Here is a 17,946-nt window from a genome sequence, read left to right as displayed (position 1 = left end):
TACCAAGCCGAGTACATTGCGGCCGGTGTTGTGCCCAAGTCCTTTGGATGAGGCAAACTCTCATGGACTATGGGATACATTTTAGTTCATCTCCAATTAATTGCGACAATACAAGTGCAATCAATTTAAGCAAAAATCCCATTCTCCATTCAAGAGCCAAACATATTGATATTAGGCATCACTTTCTTAGAGACACAGTTCAAAAGGGAAATTGTTCTAAAATACATTGAAATCGAAAAACAACTTGCAGACATACTCACCAAGCCATTAAGTGAAGAGAGATTATGCTATTTGAGGAGAGAACTCGGGATTTGCAACCCTTTTGAGTAAAGTGAAATCCTCAAAAAGCCCAAAAATCAGGTTGTTAGAGAATTCCGAGCTAAAAGCCCATTAATCCCTGTTTTTGACCTCGATCGGCCGACCGACTCGTGTAGGTCGACCGACACGGAAAAATTTCGTTTTAAACATAAACCAAGAGGATTTTTTCATTTCTCTCCCCTTATGTTCGAGACCTCTCCTCTCCAAAACCCTTTTTCTCTGACCTCCAAGGCAAAACCCTGCAAAAACCCTTGAGATTTCACCAAATCCAAGCCCCAAATCACTCTTCCTACACAATCTACCCACTTCCAACCCAAAAATCTCCATTTCTCTCTATTCTCTAAAGCCCTAGGTTTCAAATGGCTCCAAAACAAAGCAAGGGCAAGCAACCAAAGAAGAAAGCCAAAGTTGGAGAGAGCTCGCGGATATGACAAGTCTCTCTTCATCTCGTAAGAAGCTTCCATTCTCCTCGGGGAAGATTTGAGAAGAGAAAGGTTGACAAGGAAAGAACAAGAAGAGTTTCTCAATTTCTTGAATATGACATTGAAGAATATTTCAAATATCCGGGTTGGGAAAATACCTTAGTTTATGTTGATCCCGCTATCCTCGACCTTGCCGGACACTTTTTCGTAATCCGAGAACCCAAATAGTGGATGATAGGCTTGCCATCACATCCCTAGTAAAGGGTGTTCCCATCATGTTCACTTATGAAGATCTAGGAGAGATCATGGGGATTCCCACTGTAGGAGATATGAGCTATCTTCCTCCCAAAGGGGATGCCAAAACCTTTATGAATGTTGATGAAGTTTATGGTGCCATCATGAAAGACTATGTTGGGTTTGAACCAACTGTTAAAGCTATAAAACTTCATGAACTACCCAGGATGATCAGCTTCATTGTCGGCTACAACATCTTGCCCAAAGGAGGCCATAGAGACCAAGTCAATCCCTTTCAAGCCTACATTACTTGGTGTCTTGTCACCGCCAATCCTATCAATCTTCCATATGTGATTATGAAGACCATGGAATACTGTGCGTACCCCATTATAGGGGAAACCTTCCATATGGCGGACTCATAACTCGCCATCCTTAAGTTCCATGAAGTGGATCTCTGGGGAATTCATTGACCCAAAGATGATTGACATTGACTCATCCACCATCAAGAAGATGAAGCTGGGATTTGTTGCGGCTCCTCCCTCACACCAAGCCCGAAGGAAGCGAGCTACCCAAAGATGTCACGGTGTGACGCGAGTCACAAGAAGAGGACGACAGTGAAGATGAAGACTATGTTGGTGAACCCTCGAGGGACTATGTCACCAGAGAAGAATTTTCAAATTTTCGCCAACAACTTGACACCCGCCTGAAGGGCTTTGATGATCACTTCACCTCTCTCCACAAAGATCAAGCAGAGATTCTTCGCATCCAACAGAGAACCAAGTGATCTTACAGCGTCTCCATCCGCATTTCTTTCCTCCTCCTCCCCGAGTAGAGATAGTTGACATCACTCGACTTTATATTAGAACTCTTGATCAGTACTTTTATGGCATACTTTTAAACCATGGAACTTCTATTTTGAAGTATGTGATGCTTTTAAAATTAACACTTTATTGGGCCTCATATTATTTGCTCTCTTCTTCTAACCATGCAGAAGTCATTTTCTTAGGGGAGCCACCCTAAGATTGTTTGTGTTTGCTCATGGTTACCAGCACTAGCTTAGGGGGAGCCACCCTAAGATTGTTTGTGCTTGTTCATGCTCTACACCTCCTTTTTGTGTTGACAAAAGGGGAGAAGTTATGATTCAAATATTCATTTTATGTGATAATGCATACCTTGAATTATGATGTATGATAATACAAATTCATCTTGAGTTACATGCCCACATGAATAATGCATATATTTATCTTGAATTGCATACATACATGAGTAATGCATATTTTGAATCACATGTTTGTCATCATCAAAAAGGGGGAGATTGTTGGAAAACACATTTCTCCATAAACTAATTTTGATGATAACAAACATTAAGATTAATACTAATATTCCAATCTTTAAGCAAACTTCATAGTCGACGTTGGGAGCATCAAGCATCCAGGAAAGACTTGATCAACTGAGCTCACAACGGAAGAGTTAAGGAAAAGAAGAAATTTGAAGATTGAGGAACATCTTCTAAAGGAAGCCAAGACAAAGACTCTCCAAGAAGATTCAAGTGCATTAGAACACATTTCATTACATGTACATATCACATTACACACACATTGCATTCACATGCAAGAGACCCTAGGAGGAACTCATTCCCATGCCCTAGACTCAAGAAACATGGCCATTAAAGTGTTAGACAAAAACCTATGAAGTCCCCAAGCAAGCTGGACCAAAAATCCCCTTGACAGACAATCAAAAATAGGATGACTATCCGTTCGACCTACGGACTGCACGTTCGGCCGACCTGAGAATATAAAAGATACAACTGTTTCCGTAGCTGTCGGTTGCAACCGACAGACCTATCGATCGACCGACACTTGTAGGTCGATCCATAGGTCGACCGACAATCGACCTACAGCCCCAAACTTGGGCTTAACGGCTAGTTTTCAACGGCTAGTTTTTGATGGTCGACCGACAACTTTTATAGGTCGACCGACGTCTAAAAATATGACGCTTTTATATCCGTTGGAGAACAAACAAACTCCAACTTTTGGCTTTATAAAACACATCCAAACAAGGAACAAAATACATCTTTTGATAGAAAAAGTGCATTGTACATTTGAGAAGGTACAAAAGTGAGAATTTGTCATTGAGCTAAATTATTCAATTCAAGCTCTTCAAAGAGATATTACCAAGCTCTTAACTCTCCACTCTCTCCAACTCATGCCATCAAGGAGAGTCATCTAGGAGACTCAAGGTGCATCACTCTCATTCATATCATTGAGCACCATCACTCAAAGGGTAAAAGTGTCACTACTCTTTGATAGGTATTTATACCAAACTTCAATTGTATTTACTTGTTTATGCTTTTGATTTGATAAAGCATTGTTGTATTAATCTAGATCGACTTTCTTAGATTAGTACAAGGACCCTCTCATCCTTAAGAGATTGAAAGGATACTCTTGTCCGAAACTAAGATTGTAAGGATCCTCTTATCCTGTTAAAAAGAGTTGTAAAGGTGTCATTTCCCACCTATTGTATTGAAAGGGAAATACTAGTGGAATTCTCTCAAGGTTGAGAGGAGTGGATGTAGGCTAAGTTAGCCGAACCACTATAAATCTTGTGCCTCATTTACTTCTGCTTTTTGTATTTAATATAAGTGTGCAACCAATCGAAAAAGAGGCAAAATCCACTAGTGGTAACCTATTCACCCCCCTCTAGGTTACCCAACATGTTAGAGGTTTGTTGTGTTGAAGCTCTTGGCTCCTTCAAGGGACTAGAAGGACTGCTTCATCTTCTAGTTGGAGGTTGTTTTATCTTGGGGTAGTGGTGCGAGAACACTCCTTGGCGATAGGAGGCATCAATTACCTTAAAGGCGCACCACAAGTGTGACTCAACCTCAAGCTTGTTCAAGTTGTTGCGGGTGTGGTTCTACATCAAATTCAAGCTTTGGTCTTCTCATTTCAGCCAAAGGTCAAGCCTAGTTTCTACTGCTTAATCTATTGTATTGCAATTCGTGTTGTTTCAATTATTTGTAAGGAATTGTAATACAATTACCCAACACATTCTCTTTAATCACAATTTATAGTTGAGATTTTGTGGGGTGCCAGAGACCCACAAAATGTTGAGATTGGGAAGATGAGATGACAAAATAACTATATAATTTATTGGAATGCATTATGACCTTGAATGCATTCAAGAATGTTTACCACACACAGCCATTGGAACTGTGTTTTTGACCGAAACAACTGAATTGTAGACATGATTTTAAAAACTGGAAATCGGATCAGTGAATTGGCTTATTCAAATCGGTATCGGTTGACATCATTCCTGATTTTCACTGATCCTAATAATTTTGTCCTGAATCAGAATCGAACCAGACAAATCAGCCGATTCCTAGTCATTTTCTTTATAATCCATCTTGAATCTAAACGATTCATGGGCCGATTCTTGATTCTTGAATGGATTCGATTTTCATCATAACATAACTTAGATTCTCAATTCCTGAACCAATTCAGGCTGATTCATATCGACCTCTCTGACCGATTCCGAGTTTTAAAACCTTGACTGTAGATGTACTGTTTGACATGTTAATTCTGGAAAAACATTTTCATTGGAAGGTATAGTTAAACACTTCATTAGTGATACAAAATCATGGTGACCGCATACAAGATATTACGTCAATGAGAGGGAAGTCGGTTTGTTGACCATATAGTGGTGCATACAGTGCAATGGAACTATATTAAGACAGACTTACTTACTCCTCTATGTAGTTGGTGTAACGGATCTCTACTTTAGGCATGAAGACACATATATAGCCGGTGACATACATAAGCACACGTTTATCAAAAAAAAGATATACATAAGCACACAGTGACAGAGGGTGAGAGAGAAATTATTGCAAGGGCAGGTAGGCCCTTCTATTTGAATTCATATCTCTTCTTAGGTACTGCACAAGGGACTTGGCAATTAACCTGCTTCCATTAATTTGTCTTGTTTCTTCTTGGAATTGGTTGAGATAATCAAATTTATAATCTAGATCCGACATGTTTTTGGTCAGTCATTGGAATTGACTCAATCAAACATATCTTAATATCTCGAGGAAGAAAGTTCTTTGTTGGGAAGTGTACTGTTAACAATTAGAAGTAGAAAAAAATAAAATGACCGCCATACCCTCATAGAATGCCAAAATCTCAACCTCATGATGCCAACACGCATTTTCATTGACCCTCACACGTGCACAACAGTGGCCACGCTCCCCCCCCCCCAAAGAACACCGACGCTTTACTATTTACTACCCCAAGGGAGAGGATCACGCCAAAAAGAAAAAGCAACTATGTTTAGGCTACTAACAGTGGCCACGCTCCTCCCCCCCCCCCCCCCCCCGGGGTCCCCAAGAACACCGACGCTTTACTATTTACTACCCCAAGGAAGAGGATCACGCCAAAAAGAAAAAGCAACTATGTTTAGGCTACTAATAGGAGGAAGGAAAAGAAAGAAAAAGATTGTAAAATCTTTGTTTTATTTGTCCTATCTACGACAAGCTTAACTAATCTAATTTAAAAATGCCAATGGATTATTGCAGATTTTAATACAATAAAGTTCTAAAGCATGTGGCAGTTGGCTATGATTGGACAGGTTTGCCATTTTTTCTTCTTAGCTTCTACCTATATTTTTTTGGTAAAATCTTAGCTTCTACCTCAATTTCAAATTGGAGGACTATAAATCTTGTTGCATAGTTTCTGAATCAATCATAAGTACAGAGATACTCACTGATTGAGACATAGTGAGATTTCTTCTTTCAAACTCACAACAATGGGAAGCATAAGCTGTGCTGCAATTATAATCTTGAGTGTTTTAGGCTTTCTGAGTTCTGCTCAAGCTGCTCTGCAAATGGGCTTTTATGATAAAACCTGCCCAAAAGCTGAGAAATTAGTACTAGATTTTGTTAAAAAGCATATCCCCAATGCCCCATCTTTAGCTGCTCCCTTGCTGAGAATGCATTTCCATGACTGCTTTGTGAGGGTAAGTAGTATTATTGTATGTTTTCTCAAGTTTTGGTTTTTTCATTATCAAATCTAATGTTCTTTTCTTTTTCAGGGTTGTGATGGATCAGTTCTCTTGAACTCTACATCAAATAACCAAGCTGAAAAAGCTGCAATTCCAAACCAAACACTTCGAGGTTTCGATTTCATTGACAGAGTAAAGAGCTTGTTAGAGTCTGAATGTCCTGGTGTAGTTTCTTGTGCTGATATTATTGCTTTGGTTGCAAGAGATGCAGTAGTCACAATAGTAAGGAATGAATGAATTTTGATTATTTTTTCTATTAATTTCAGTTCTCATCTCTGTTCTATTCTCATAATTTCTTCTTTTTCTTGCAATTACAGGGAGGTCCTTCTTGGACAGTTCCAACTGGAAGAAGGGATGGACTCATCTCAAATTCTACAGAGGCTTTAAACAATATTCCTGCACCAACTAGCAATTTCACTACTTTAGTATCAAAGTTTGCTAACAAAGGACTTAATGTGAAAGATCTTGTTCTGTTATCTGGTAAGTTTAATTAATAAAATCCATAACTAGTGTATACAGATCAATAACATCTCTCATCAATTCGATTATCTCAGGCGCCCATACGATCGGAATTGCTCACTGCAATCAATCATTCGCCGCCCGTCTCTACAATTTCAGTGGCACTGGTGGTCAAGATCCTTCTCTGGATAGCGAGTATGCTGTGAAATTGAAAGCCAAGTGCATGACTCCACTTGATAACACCACAATATTTGAGATGAATCCAGGCAGTTTCAGGACATTTGATCTTGGTTACTATAAACTTGTACTTAAAAGAAGGGGTCTGTTTGTGTCTGATGCAGCTCTGATCACAAATTCTACTTCAAAGTCTGAGATCATTCAGCTTGCTCAAGGCTCACTTTCTAGTTTCTATTCTGAATTTGCTAAGTCTATGGAGAAGATGGGTAAGGTTGGTGTTAAGACTGGATCATCAGGTGAGATTAGGAAGAGTTGTGCAGTTTTGAACAGCTAAAGCTCATGAGGGTCTGGTTCTGTTCTACTCTACATGGGCTTCTTTGTAATACTACAGATTGTGATAAATAATAGTCCAATTTTTTCATTCAGATATTTTGTTCAATGAAATGGTCTTTAATTTAATATTTTCTTCCCATATTTTGGTTAACTAGTTTGAAACGAGTCGCCATTTGTTATGTGTGTCTGGAATTCTTGTACGCGTTTCGAAGTTTGTCCAGCTCTTCGACAAATTATTTTTGGCAACCCAAACAAGAAAATTTTGTGAGGTATGTAGTGGTAGTAAAGGGCTTGGGCTGTGGCCCCTGTGGTAGGAGTTGACCCGATGGACCGACCCACCTTGGAGGAGTACTAATTTGTTTTATTGTCTTGTTGTGTAACCAACAAAAAAATAAAGAGATTTGAGCATTTCCGTGTGTTAGGGTTTTTTGGGGAAGAGTTTTTTATGTGATTGGTGGTGTTCTTGAGAGATCTCTATTTTATTTTTCTTCCATTACATAGTGAATCATCTTCATCTTCACCTATGTAGCACATCAAATTGATGTGCGAACTCCGTTAAATCTCTGTGTCATTCTTATTTGACTATGTTTTGATTTTTCGTGTTTCTTGGTGTTTGCATAAATGAAACCATTTTGTAATAGATGGAAACTAATTGCAGCCTACAAGAGTTTATTTGCAATTAGTGAGGGATAGCCTTCCTTGATCCGACTCAAGGACCACTCTCCATCAAGCATCAGTTCATAGATAGAGCTGTAAAGCTTAAAAAGAGTTGTATTGGTTATTTGATTCTTGAATACTTTTTATTTTCAAGCTCTAAAAAGATGTGGTTTCCTTGTCTAGGACATTTCTTCCAAGAGAAGAAAGGTAAGACTTGAAAGACAGTGGTTGAAAAAGGGCGGGCGTGATAGAGATTCAGATCCACGAGACAGTAAAATCTTTAACATAGAAAAAACAAAAGATAAATCCACTTTAAAAGATGTGTATTGAGAGGACCAAACTACAGAAGTAAGCTTATCTTAACCATTCATATTCGACACGTGTCCAGATCGGGTTCACTCCTGACAAAAATTGAAGCCTGGGCGCATCGAGCCCAGGTCAAGTCCGTATGTCATTTCATATTCAAAATTCGATGAACAACGAAAAATAAAGCATGTGGGTGGGTCAGTCTAGGGAGGAATCGGGGAATAAAGACTGATTATGAAAGGGGTGCAAGTTTGACCTTGATGGCCCGAGTTCGCCCTGGTCCGCCTTGATTCTGAATAAAGTCTGGGTTGAGATACCTTGACCCTCAGGGTGGGTTAGGGTTAGGAATTTCTGGCCCTAAGTCAGGGCCAGGTCAGGTCAAGGTTGTGGCCTTGAGCTGAGCCTGGCCCGTCCCAATCCGACCATATCTTCTTTTTCATGTTCTTTCTTCTTCCTAACCTGGTCAGCCCATGCATCTCCCTTTCCCAAGCCCATTCATCTCTCTTTCCTAGATTGGTTAGCCCATGCATCTCCCTTCCCCCAAATCAGGGCCAATCAGGGTCAGCCTCGCCCGACCTTGAGGGCGGGTCAGGGTTGGATTTTTCTGATCCCGAGTCAGGATTGGTTCAGACCTGGGCCTAGCTAAGGTGACTCAAGGTTGGGTTGGGTTTTAAAAGGCCCGGCCCAACCCGACCTTGTTGTAGCCCTAATTATGATGCAGGCACAGTTCGACAAGGCTACATTAGCAACTTAGACCAAACCAATTGCATCCTATAGAGATCATTTCTTAGCAAAGGAGATTGAAGAAGATCCATTCTTTCCCTCTAATGTTGGAAAGCCTTTCTAGAAGTATAAATTTTGTTAGCAAGGAAATCTTCCTTCCCCCTCAAGTGACTTTCCTATTTTTGAGAAAGTATTTTTGAGGAAATTACCTACTATTTTGGAAGCCAAATTTACGAATTATCTCTAGAAGCTGGCCAATGCGTGGGAGATGCTCAATTCTATTTTTTGGTGTACAAACTTACCTATAGATCATCAAGCCGTATAAGCAATGACCACCTAAATCGTCCAAGCCTGGTAAACTAGAAGGGATGATTTTGAGAGGTTTATAGGGGAGATCATCAAGCCGTATAAGCAATGGCCACCTAAGTCGTCCAAGCTTGGGAAACTAAAAGGGGTGATTTTGAAGGGTTTATATCCATATTTTGCTTCCCTTTTTTTAGTAAAGAAACCCTACATCGTTTAGGGTTATCTAACTAGACTTATTTTATTTTTTGATGTCATCTTTGATTCAATCTCAACCCTAGGATCATTAGGGGTAGAGTTTGTGATTTAGGGTTTTGTTTCTTTCTCGGTAATATGTAGCTTGGGAGGGAGTTAAGTTAGTGAACGATTGAATTAGAATTTGCTTTGGCAGACACCATGGTGAATAAACCTGAAACCACAGAGAGTTTCACTACAGTCTTGAAAACTCTAGCTTTCTCTCTTGCATTTTTTTTTTCTTGTGTTCATTTTCCACGGTTACACACTTAGAAGAGTGTGTTTAACTCTCCCGATCCATATCTTTCGATGAGGCTGCATCAGATTAGCAGTACGGATTTGGTTCGTTCTTTTATTATTTATCGAAACTGGTTAGATCTATAAAAGCTGTAACGAAATTGGCACAACAGCTACATGGACCCCTTCCTTTCTATTGTTGTTTGGACTTTCCCAGGCCGAGCCATAATTCTTTATGAAAAAGGGCAAGCAAAACTCGAAGGCTGCTATCCCAGTAGTACAGCATGTGGAATAATACTAAAACTTTGGGTGATGAGTACGTATGCTTTTATTAGTTTGTTACCTTCCTCGGATACTAGAGAAATGAAGAGGCTAACTAATACCGGAAAACTTCTTCATGCAATGTGTCGGGAACGAATGCTCAAACACAAGAAAGAAACCAAGCAAATAGTTACACACAAACACAATGATTTAATGTGATTCAGCATGAAGGGCTACATCCACTCGAGAGATCTAGGGAATTTTTCACTAAGCTAGAAATTCACTAACTTAGAAAAATACTTTACACCACTCTCCACCTCACAATGTGATCTCCTTTGTTTGTATCTAAGGTTTTTCCCATAGAGACAATATATAGGAAAAACTAAAAATCCTAATCCCACATAATTACAATTTTACCTTTGCACATGTAATTGACCCAAAACCCAATTCAAACATATACAGACTCAATAATAATTACGTGGATCACTATAGAACACAAGACATAAAAACCCAACATTCTCCACCTAGGCTCGGATTAGAAAAGCCACCCTAAAGAGAAAGCAATGTTGATGTCAATTATGCAAGCTCCACCATTGTCTCTACCTATCCGCCACACCCAAACCAACATGACCCACACCCCCGGTCTTGATGCCCACATAGCTCAATACTGCACAATGTGATGTAGCTCTACCTCTCTTATCGCTACTAACTAATCGGAGTAATCATTTTCACTTAAAAAAATCTGAAGTGGAAGAGATCCGCTTTGTATGTGTCCATAACCTAAATTCCTACAGCCTTCATCGTCCATTTGTATATCCCTTGCCTAAGTTCCAATGGTAGCTTCACTTGTTTCTACATTCCCTATAAGTCTATACAGATTCTCAATCATCTGTCCCCACATCACAACCATGGCTCCTCTAATGACCTTGAGAACTCTACTTTCATTTGAGCATTTAAAACCTCTCAAATCTAGTGTTCCTAACGAATCCGATATCACTTTATATCTGTCACATGTGTAACCCTAGTCAAAGTTCACACAATCCCAACAAACATGTGACCCATATATTCCCAATTCTGAGAATCTTACTTTCAACCTTATTTTTCATTTTGGGAGTACTAATATGACATGCATGATATTTAGCAAATCGATTCAGCCAGGATATTGATCCTTGACTAAACATATGAAACAAACAACTAGAACCGAAAATCCAATTTGAAGTTTCTGTACCAGATGAAGTAATGAGAGAGATATTTTTATCACTCCAGGACTCTTCCACGACAACATCGTTGGGTGATTTATCTCCTTTCTCCTTCTTGTCCTCTTTCCTATTTTTATCATTTTTATGCTTTGGATAATTCCTCTTTACTTGTCACAATAATAACAAGTTATGTTGTGACCTTTCAACTTTGAGCGACCCTTATTCTTGTTAAACTCCTCTTGTCTCTCGTTTGATATGCCTTTTCCCTGACCAACACCTATAACCAAAACAATACCCTCCTCTAATGTTCCCTTACTGCTACTTCTCCGTCATCAACACAGCAACAATAACTTTGTCAAGTTTGATTATCCTTACCGAACTATAGTGTGGTCATAATATGATCAAATAAAAGAGGTAGTAAAATCAATAAGAGAAGTGCCTTGTCCTCCTCTTCATTCTTAACATCTAGAGTAGACAACTCCATTAGTATCGTGTTGAACTAATCCAAGTGTACCTCAAATTTCGCCCCCTTTGAAAACTGAAAGTCATTTAACTATTTCTTTAAAAATAGCTAGTTTGTCATGATCTACAATTGCTCTCCAGCTTTGCCTAGAATTCCTCCAGATTGTTAACCTGATGATTTCGTAAAGAGAGTTATCCATAATACGATTGGATCATATTGTTTGTGTTATTTCTAGGTTAACATTGAGAGGGGAGGTGAATTAGGGTCTCAAAAAATTCTTTCGAATTTCTCCTTATACGCTTTCCAACACATACTTGGTAATCCCAACACTAATGGCACTCCTTAACACAGTTTCAAGCACTTCCGTACATTGATGACTCTCTTCTGGCACATAAGCACTCACAACCCACTCTATTGTCCACCACACAGTCAACACTCACCTATTATCACAAAGACTCCCAACACACGAATGGAACACATACTGATTGGTTGGGGCGGTCCCAATTTTACCAATCCCACACATAGTCGTATGCAACCCTACCTTGTTAGGCAATGTGGCCATGCATACCAAGGTATGCACACTCATCCTATCATCACCATGCACTTCAACATAAAAAAATAAATACAAATGCAAAGGAGACCCAATTTTAACGTGATTCAACAAATTTTCTACATCCACAGAGCAGTACCATGATCAAGCATTTTCTATGCTCAATCCACTAGTGATTTTTGGCTGCAACAACGACTCCAGAACACCTTCTCCTGCTTCAACTCTTGCTTAAGACAAGAGCAAGGGCAATAAACCCGATAGAGAGCTTTAGTCACTACAACGACTCAAGCGCATCTTCTCCTGCTTCAACCCTTGATATGTAAAGGCAAGGACAACAATCCCAATTTTCACAGTCACAATTGTGAGGGTGCTGTAAGAAATAACACTCCTATGTTCAGCTCCCCACTAGACACCCAACAATAATAACAATGGGCTTATAATATCACCCCAAATACAAGCACAATAATAAATGCAACCCCCCACCCCAAATAAAACATAAGTATTGACTTAGGCATTTCCTTGAACACTTAGCCTACAATCCAATACATAAAATTAGGGGTTTGAAAAAATGTGGATTACCTCTCCCGGAGTAATTCCACAATTAACTGCTCCGCTGATGCGTAGACATCAACTTGAGTGCATTCCAATCATCTATGCAATTAACTCAAACACCAAACCCTTTCTCCACCAAAAATAAGGTTTTGAGAGCTTGGATCACCTCTCCCTAGGTAATCCCTCTAGTGGTAGTTTCAATGGAGTCCAATTATCACCTACAATGTGCTCCAATCACCATGTCAATGTTTCAGTATTACATTCCCTTTCTTCTCCTATTATTCTCCCACAATTGGCCTTTTCACATTCTCCTCTAAATTCTGAGCACTTAGCAAAAAACTTGGCTTCATTTGGACTTAAAATGAGCCCAACAAGTTCATTTGAACATGGGGCATTGGATTGGCTCAGGGATGGGGACCAAATTGTCATTTTAGAGCTTTCCTATGACAAAGGGAACGTAACAAGCCGGCGACTCAATCTTAGGCCTTCTGATCAGATCTACAAACACAGGTGGCATAATGTTCATCGATACAAATCTTTTTCGTCGACCGAACATGGGTAAAACTGTAATGAATCAAATGGAATCTTAACTATGGCATACGTACTCACCCATAATACATGATTAGCCATTGGCTTCAATGTATCATGGTGTACTTCATTTCGTACGCCTAACCACCCATAGACCTAGCTGTTGAATCTAATCCGTACGTCCTGCGCTTATGCGTGTTTTGAGCATGTATGCTTTATCGGATTCTTGGACACGTGGCTCCTCAGAGGTCACTCATCTCCTTCTCAAATAAGGTCTTGATTTTGTGAGTCCGCGTATACAATTTCCATGCATTTGACCAATTAGAAGCCCCGTGTGGGAATCTTCAAGGTCAGACCTTTTGTGCCTTGCGTACTTTCTTCTGAACCCTTCGTTTGGGATTTTGGACTCAAATCTAGATCTGACGGACCTCAGAATTTTTGAACCCTTTTCATATTAACTAAAACTCAATTAGGGTGGTTTTGACCAAGACAACATTAGGAAGCCCATCTCTTGTGCATTCTGTTGAACATCTTATGGGGTTCTCGATACTTGGCCAAAATGTAAGCAACGATCCATGTACTAGGTGCCGCCTTAGCTGCGTGGCCCGCACGGCCTAACTGCTTGTGCCTGTTGCGCATGCACCCTGCGTAACTGGGCCATGCCATATGCGTGGGGTTCCAGCTTTGTTGCCTCCCATAGACCAACTGTGCAGTTGTTACGGCCTGAGTGCATGGGTGTCATACAGACCTGAGCCATATGTAACTTATGACCTGAGATTGTGTTGCCAATGTGCCTACCCAATTTGGTAAGGTTGTCCAGTTAATCAATGTCATAAGTGCAAGGCTGACCCCGATGGCCCTATAACCGATTATAGTCCACTCATCATATTCTATCATCATGCCTCAAGCCATACTAGCTAGCTATGGCACCATCATGCCATCATAATTGTGCATGCCACCTCATACATGCATGCTACCACCCTAACACTCTCATAATGCTACATCACCAATCATTGTTAACCTATGGGGCCCACAACTTGTTTGATGTGCCATGTGAAACCAAAACACCTCCACATTCCAAAATTGCTCAGGTTTGCTCTGTTTCGAAGCCACCATACGGAAATGTTGTATCTTCTTGACATGGTATTGGATCGATGCGATTCTAGTTGTGTTTGAAAGATGACTTGATGATTTATAACTCTTCAGTTGATGCCATCTTCCAATTCCACCATTTGTCTTGCTGAAATTGGCTCCAAAGTTAATCCATATGCGAGAACCTCTAGTGTCAATTGTCAAATTGTGTGTGTACTTCACCCGAAGCTGCTGCATGCTGCCAATCACTGCAGAACACTATCGAATACCTCTATATCAATGCCTATTCTTTATCTTATATTTCTAGCACTACCCCGACACCTGTGAACACTGCCACTTCACTGTTGGACATCTCCAACATTGTCAAATCACTTGAGTAACATATCCAGCACTGCTACATCACTCTACTATCATTGCCTAGTCTACCCTATTATTGTACATGTCAGTACACACCTATACTGCCAACTACCATAGATTACTATACTGCCACTGAGCACCTGCCACATCAGTGCACCTTCATTGTGCCATCTACTGTGAACCTCTCTATGCCAACTCAGTCATCTCTCTGACACTGTCATCTATCTGAGTGAGTGTGTTGCTCAACTGAATTTTTTAACAATGACAACAACACCAGCCATAGTCCCAACAGTTTGCTAGATCCCTCAACTTTAGCCACTCATCTTCCATCATTATGTTCGTCTTGTCTGATTTTTTCAAGAAAGCCGTAACTGGTCCTCCTATGTAAGAATATTCTTTACCTATTATTACCACAATGTGAATTCATTATGGCCATTGAAGAATTTTATGGAGAAGCTTGATGTCATGCACCCGAAATTAGGGGTGTCAATTTTGAACCGGACCAAAACCGTCCTGCTAGGAACCGGAACCGACCCACCCAATAGCTTATTGGTCCGGATTTGGTCTTAGTGATAGGCTATTGGTCAGGATCTGGTCTAGTCCTCGGAACCGTTTAAGGAACCGTTGGAATCGAAAGAAATGCATACACTTGAATTTGTCTTGCACCATTTTTTCTGTTTTAAAATGTTAAAAGATGATCTTTGCTATTTTAACATATAGTTAAAGTGACTTTTATTATACAGTTGTTGTCCAGTTGCTATTAGAACATGACTCAAGACTAAGCAAGACACTTGGCCCCTCAAATTCTAGTATTCTACCCCTCTCATATCTGTTGCACATAGAGGACACACACCAGTAGTTAATGAATTTCTTTTGAAAGATTCTTGTTTTCTTGAGATTTCTAGTTCCAATGGGAAAAATGCTTTACATTTGTCTACTTAACAAGGGCATGTTTGGACCTGATTAGGAATCGGAGCCAGACCAACCATTAGTTAATGGTCCTTGATCTCAGATTTAGAACTGGTGAGCTTATTGGTCCGGATCTGGTCTTGACACCTTAGGGCCGAAACCACTAGAGAACTGGACCGAGAGCCCAGAACCGGACCAGTTGACACCCTTTCTCGGAACACCTAGAACTAGTGGGGCCCATGACACTAGATCTGGCTAGGGTTCGTGCAAGTTAAACTTATCATTTACATAAAAACATATGATATGCATGGATTATAAAACATTCATTAGAGTCTAAAACTCATCTACCATGATAGTTAGGCATTCATAAGATCCATGAACATAACAACCATCAAAGTCCAGCGAAAAATCGATGGGTTAGGGGTATAAAACTTGAAAACTGTTAAAACATTTAAATATTTATAATCCCCATAGACCCATCATCTGAATAGTAACACTGTTGGCACCTAACATGTATATTTACAATCATCCATAAAACATCCTTAAATATTACTTAAAACATATACCTAAACATATAATACCCTGATCCTAGAGCTATTGATTTAATAATGATTTATTGTCAAATTTACAGAATAACTGGACTGGACGGAACGGGACCGATCTTTATGTATTATGTTGCTAGATTATGGTGAGATTTCCATGTATTTATGATTTTACATGCGTTATGTTGATTTTTGGGCATGTGTATGATTGATGGTCCTATATGGATATTTATGTTATTTTATAGCCCATGATGCTATTTTATAGACTATGATGTGATTTTATATGCAATGGTTCTATTTCATAGACTATGGTTGATGATAGGTTATATGTGTATTCATGTGACCTAGGTATATGAGATGTATTATTAGGTTCATCTCTGATTATGGTTTAATGTTGGTTCATGATGGTTCAATGACTTGGTTCATTTTAAGTAATTTTGGTCTAGTTCATTATTAAGCTAGAGAAACAAGGGCAAAATAGGAAAGACCCTAGCTAGATACCCTAAAGTGATTCACTATTGGTTGGAGGGCTTAGGGTAAAGATTATTGAATTGGTATTATGGGCATTCTCTTGAGAAGCCCAAGTATTTATAAGTTTGCCACTAACTATAAGCATTCTTTATGGAGAAGTTTATTCTCACAAGAAGGTTTCTTCTCCACTTTACCAAATTAGGGTTAGAAAGTGAGAAGAGAGAGGAAATGACTTGAAGTTGATGGAATGAAGCTGGAATTGGTGGAATGAAGACATGATTGAAGATGTATGTGATTAATGAAGGATTAGAGCAAAGAATTGAGGAGGTGAACTCATTCAAGGGATTTTGAGGTATTACAACCTTGATTTTCATTTGTTTTCACCATAGGTAGTTGAATCATGTTTGGTTTATTAGAATGTTATTAGAATAGCTTAATTAAGAGGGTTTTTGGTTGGATTGGATTGGTATTGCATTCTAAGAAGAGTTGATCCCGTTTTTGGATGATTTTTGGGTTATTTCTCAAGGTAAAGGTCATGGAAGTGATTTAGTTTTGCAACCAAGTGAGTATTCATACTATTAATGGTTTAAACGTCTTATTTAGGTTGTGTTGATGCTAGAACTATAATGGATTGAAGGCATTCCACATTTTGATTGAGGAACCAAGTTAAGAACCCTAAGTTTTGGGGGTTTTCATTAAAGAAGAAGGTATAATTGATTTGGTTTCTTTAATTGTTGATGCATGAGTTACTTGAGCATTCTAGGAGGTTTAGGATGTTTGTTTTGGTGGGATTAATAGTCTCATTTCGTGTATAGAAGTTTGGGGACGAAATCCCCATGAATGGACCAATTTCCCATGGCTATTTTGCTCTTATGAGCAGAATTTTGTAAGTGGCAATCGACCGGTAACTGTCGGTCTGTCTGGAGGTCGACTAGACATCGATCGTTAACTTTCTATTTCTGCCAGTTGACCAATGGATAGACTGGTAGGATAAAAGTGGATTTTTAAAAAATATTTTTACATGGTTTTGTTTCATAATTTGGTCAGTCCTTGGACACCAAAATCACGCATTGATTTGATGTTTTGGTGACCCTTAGGGCCACTCAAAGTTGACTAAAAGTTGGAAGATTGGAAAGTGTTTGAAAGGTGAGTAATGCAAGAAGGGAATTTGGATGAAATTCTGTAATCGGTCTTCTATATTAGAATTTGTGAGATAGATATGGAGGTTGGGAAGGACGATCTGAGGTAGGCTTACCTTTGGTTCCTAGATGGAAGACAAAAGAATCCTCTTAGCTTTCTTCCTTTCTTTCTCCTCTCCTACGTTTGGAACAGTAGGAGGGTCTCCTAAGGCTGAGTTTTTTATATATAGCTTTGGTCCATTAGGGTCTGTTTGGCTAGACACTAGGCCCCACATCACTAGAGTGAAAAATACCTAGTACAATATTCTCTAGATGATCCTCTGGATCTTTGGAACGTCTAGAGTGGATCATCCAGAGAATCCCTCTTAGCTGTTTTTGCTTTAATTCTCCCCAAAGGCCAAGGCCTTTGTATAGACACTTCCCCCCAC

The 17,946-nt window shown here is 39.5% G+C and overlaps 1 protein-coding gene across 1 annotated transcript; it reads left to right on the top strand.

Annotated features, from left to right (window-relative positions):
• Positions 1–5,728: 5,728 nt before the first annotated feature.
• On the top strand, positions 5,729–7,089 carry LOC122647483 (peroxidase 3-like). Its single transcript, XM_043840870.1, has 4 exons — positions 5,729–5,981; positions 6,057–6,248; positions 6,344–6,506; positions 6,581–7,089. The coding sequence occupies exons 1-4, from the start codon at positions 5,772–5,774 to the stop codon at positions 6,994–6,996; spliced, it is 981 nt and encodes a 326-aa protein (XP_043696805.1). The 5' UTR covers positions 5,729–5,771; the 3' UTR covers positions 6,997–7,089.
• Positions 7,090–17,946: the final 10,857 nt, after the last annotated feature.

This window comes from Telopea speciosissima, unplaced genomic scaffold (genome assembly GCF_018873765.1).
Source record: "Telopea speciosissima isolate NSW1024214 ecotype Mountain lineage unplaced genomic scaffold, Tspe_v1 Tspe_v1.0062, whole genome shotgun sequence".
Classification (NCBI taxonomy): Eukaryota; Viridiplantae; Streptophyta; class Magnoliopsida; order Proteales; family Proteaceae; genus Telopea; species Telopea speciosissima.
The sequence above is the reverse complement of the archived record's forward strand: the minus strand, read 5'-3'. Positions and strand labels throughout refer to the sequence as shown.

What these genes read in the sequence shown, in the direction of transcription:
- LOC122647483 (XM_043840870.1), top strand. Translation starts at nt 5,772, where the DNA reads ATGGGAAGCATAAGCTGTGCTGCAATTATAATCTTGAGTGTTTTAGGC. An exon ending in TCCATGACTGCTTTGTGAGG is followed by an intron (nt 5,982 to 6,056) that starts GTAAGTAGTATT and finishes TTTCTTTTTCAG; the next exon opens with GGTTGTGATGGATCAGTTCT. An exon ending in GAGATGCAGTAGTCACAATA is followed by an intron (nt 6,249 to 6,343) that starts GTAAGGAATGAA and finishes TTGCAATTACAG; the next exon opens with GGAGGTCCTTCTTGGACAGT.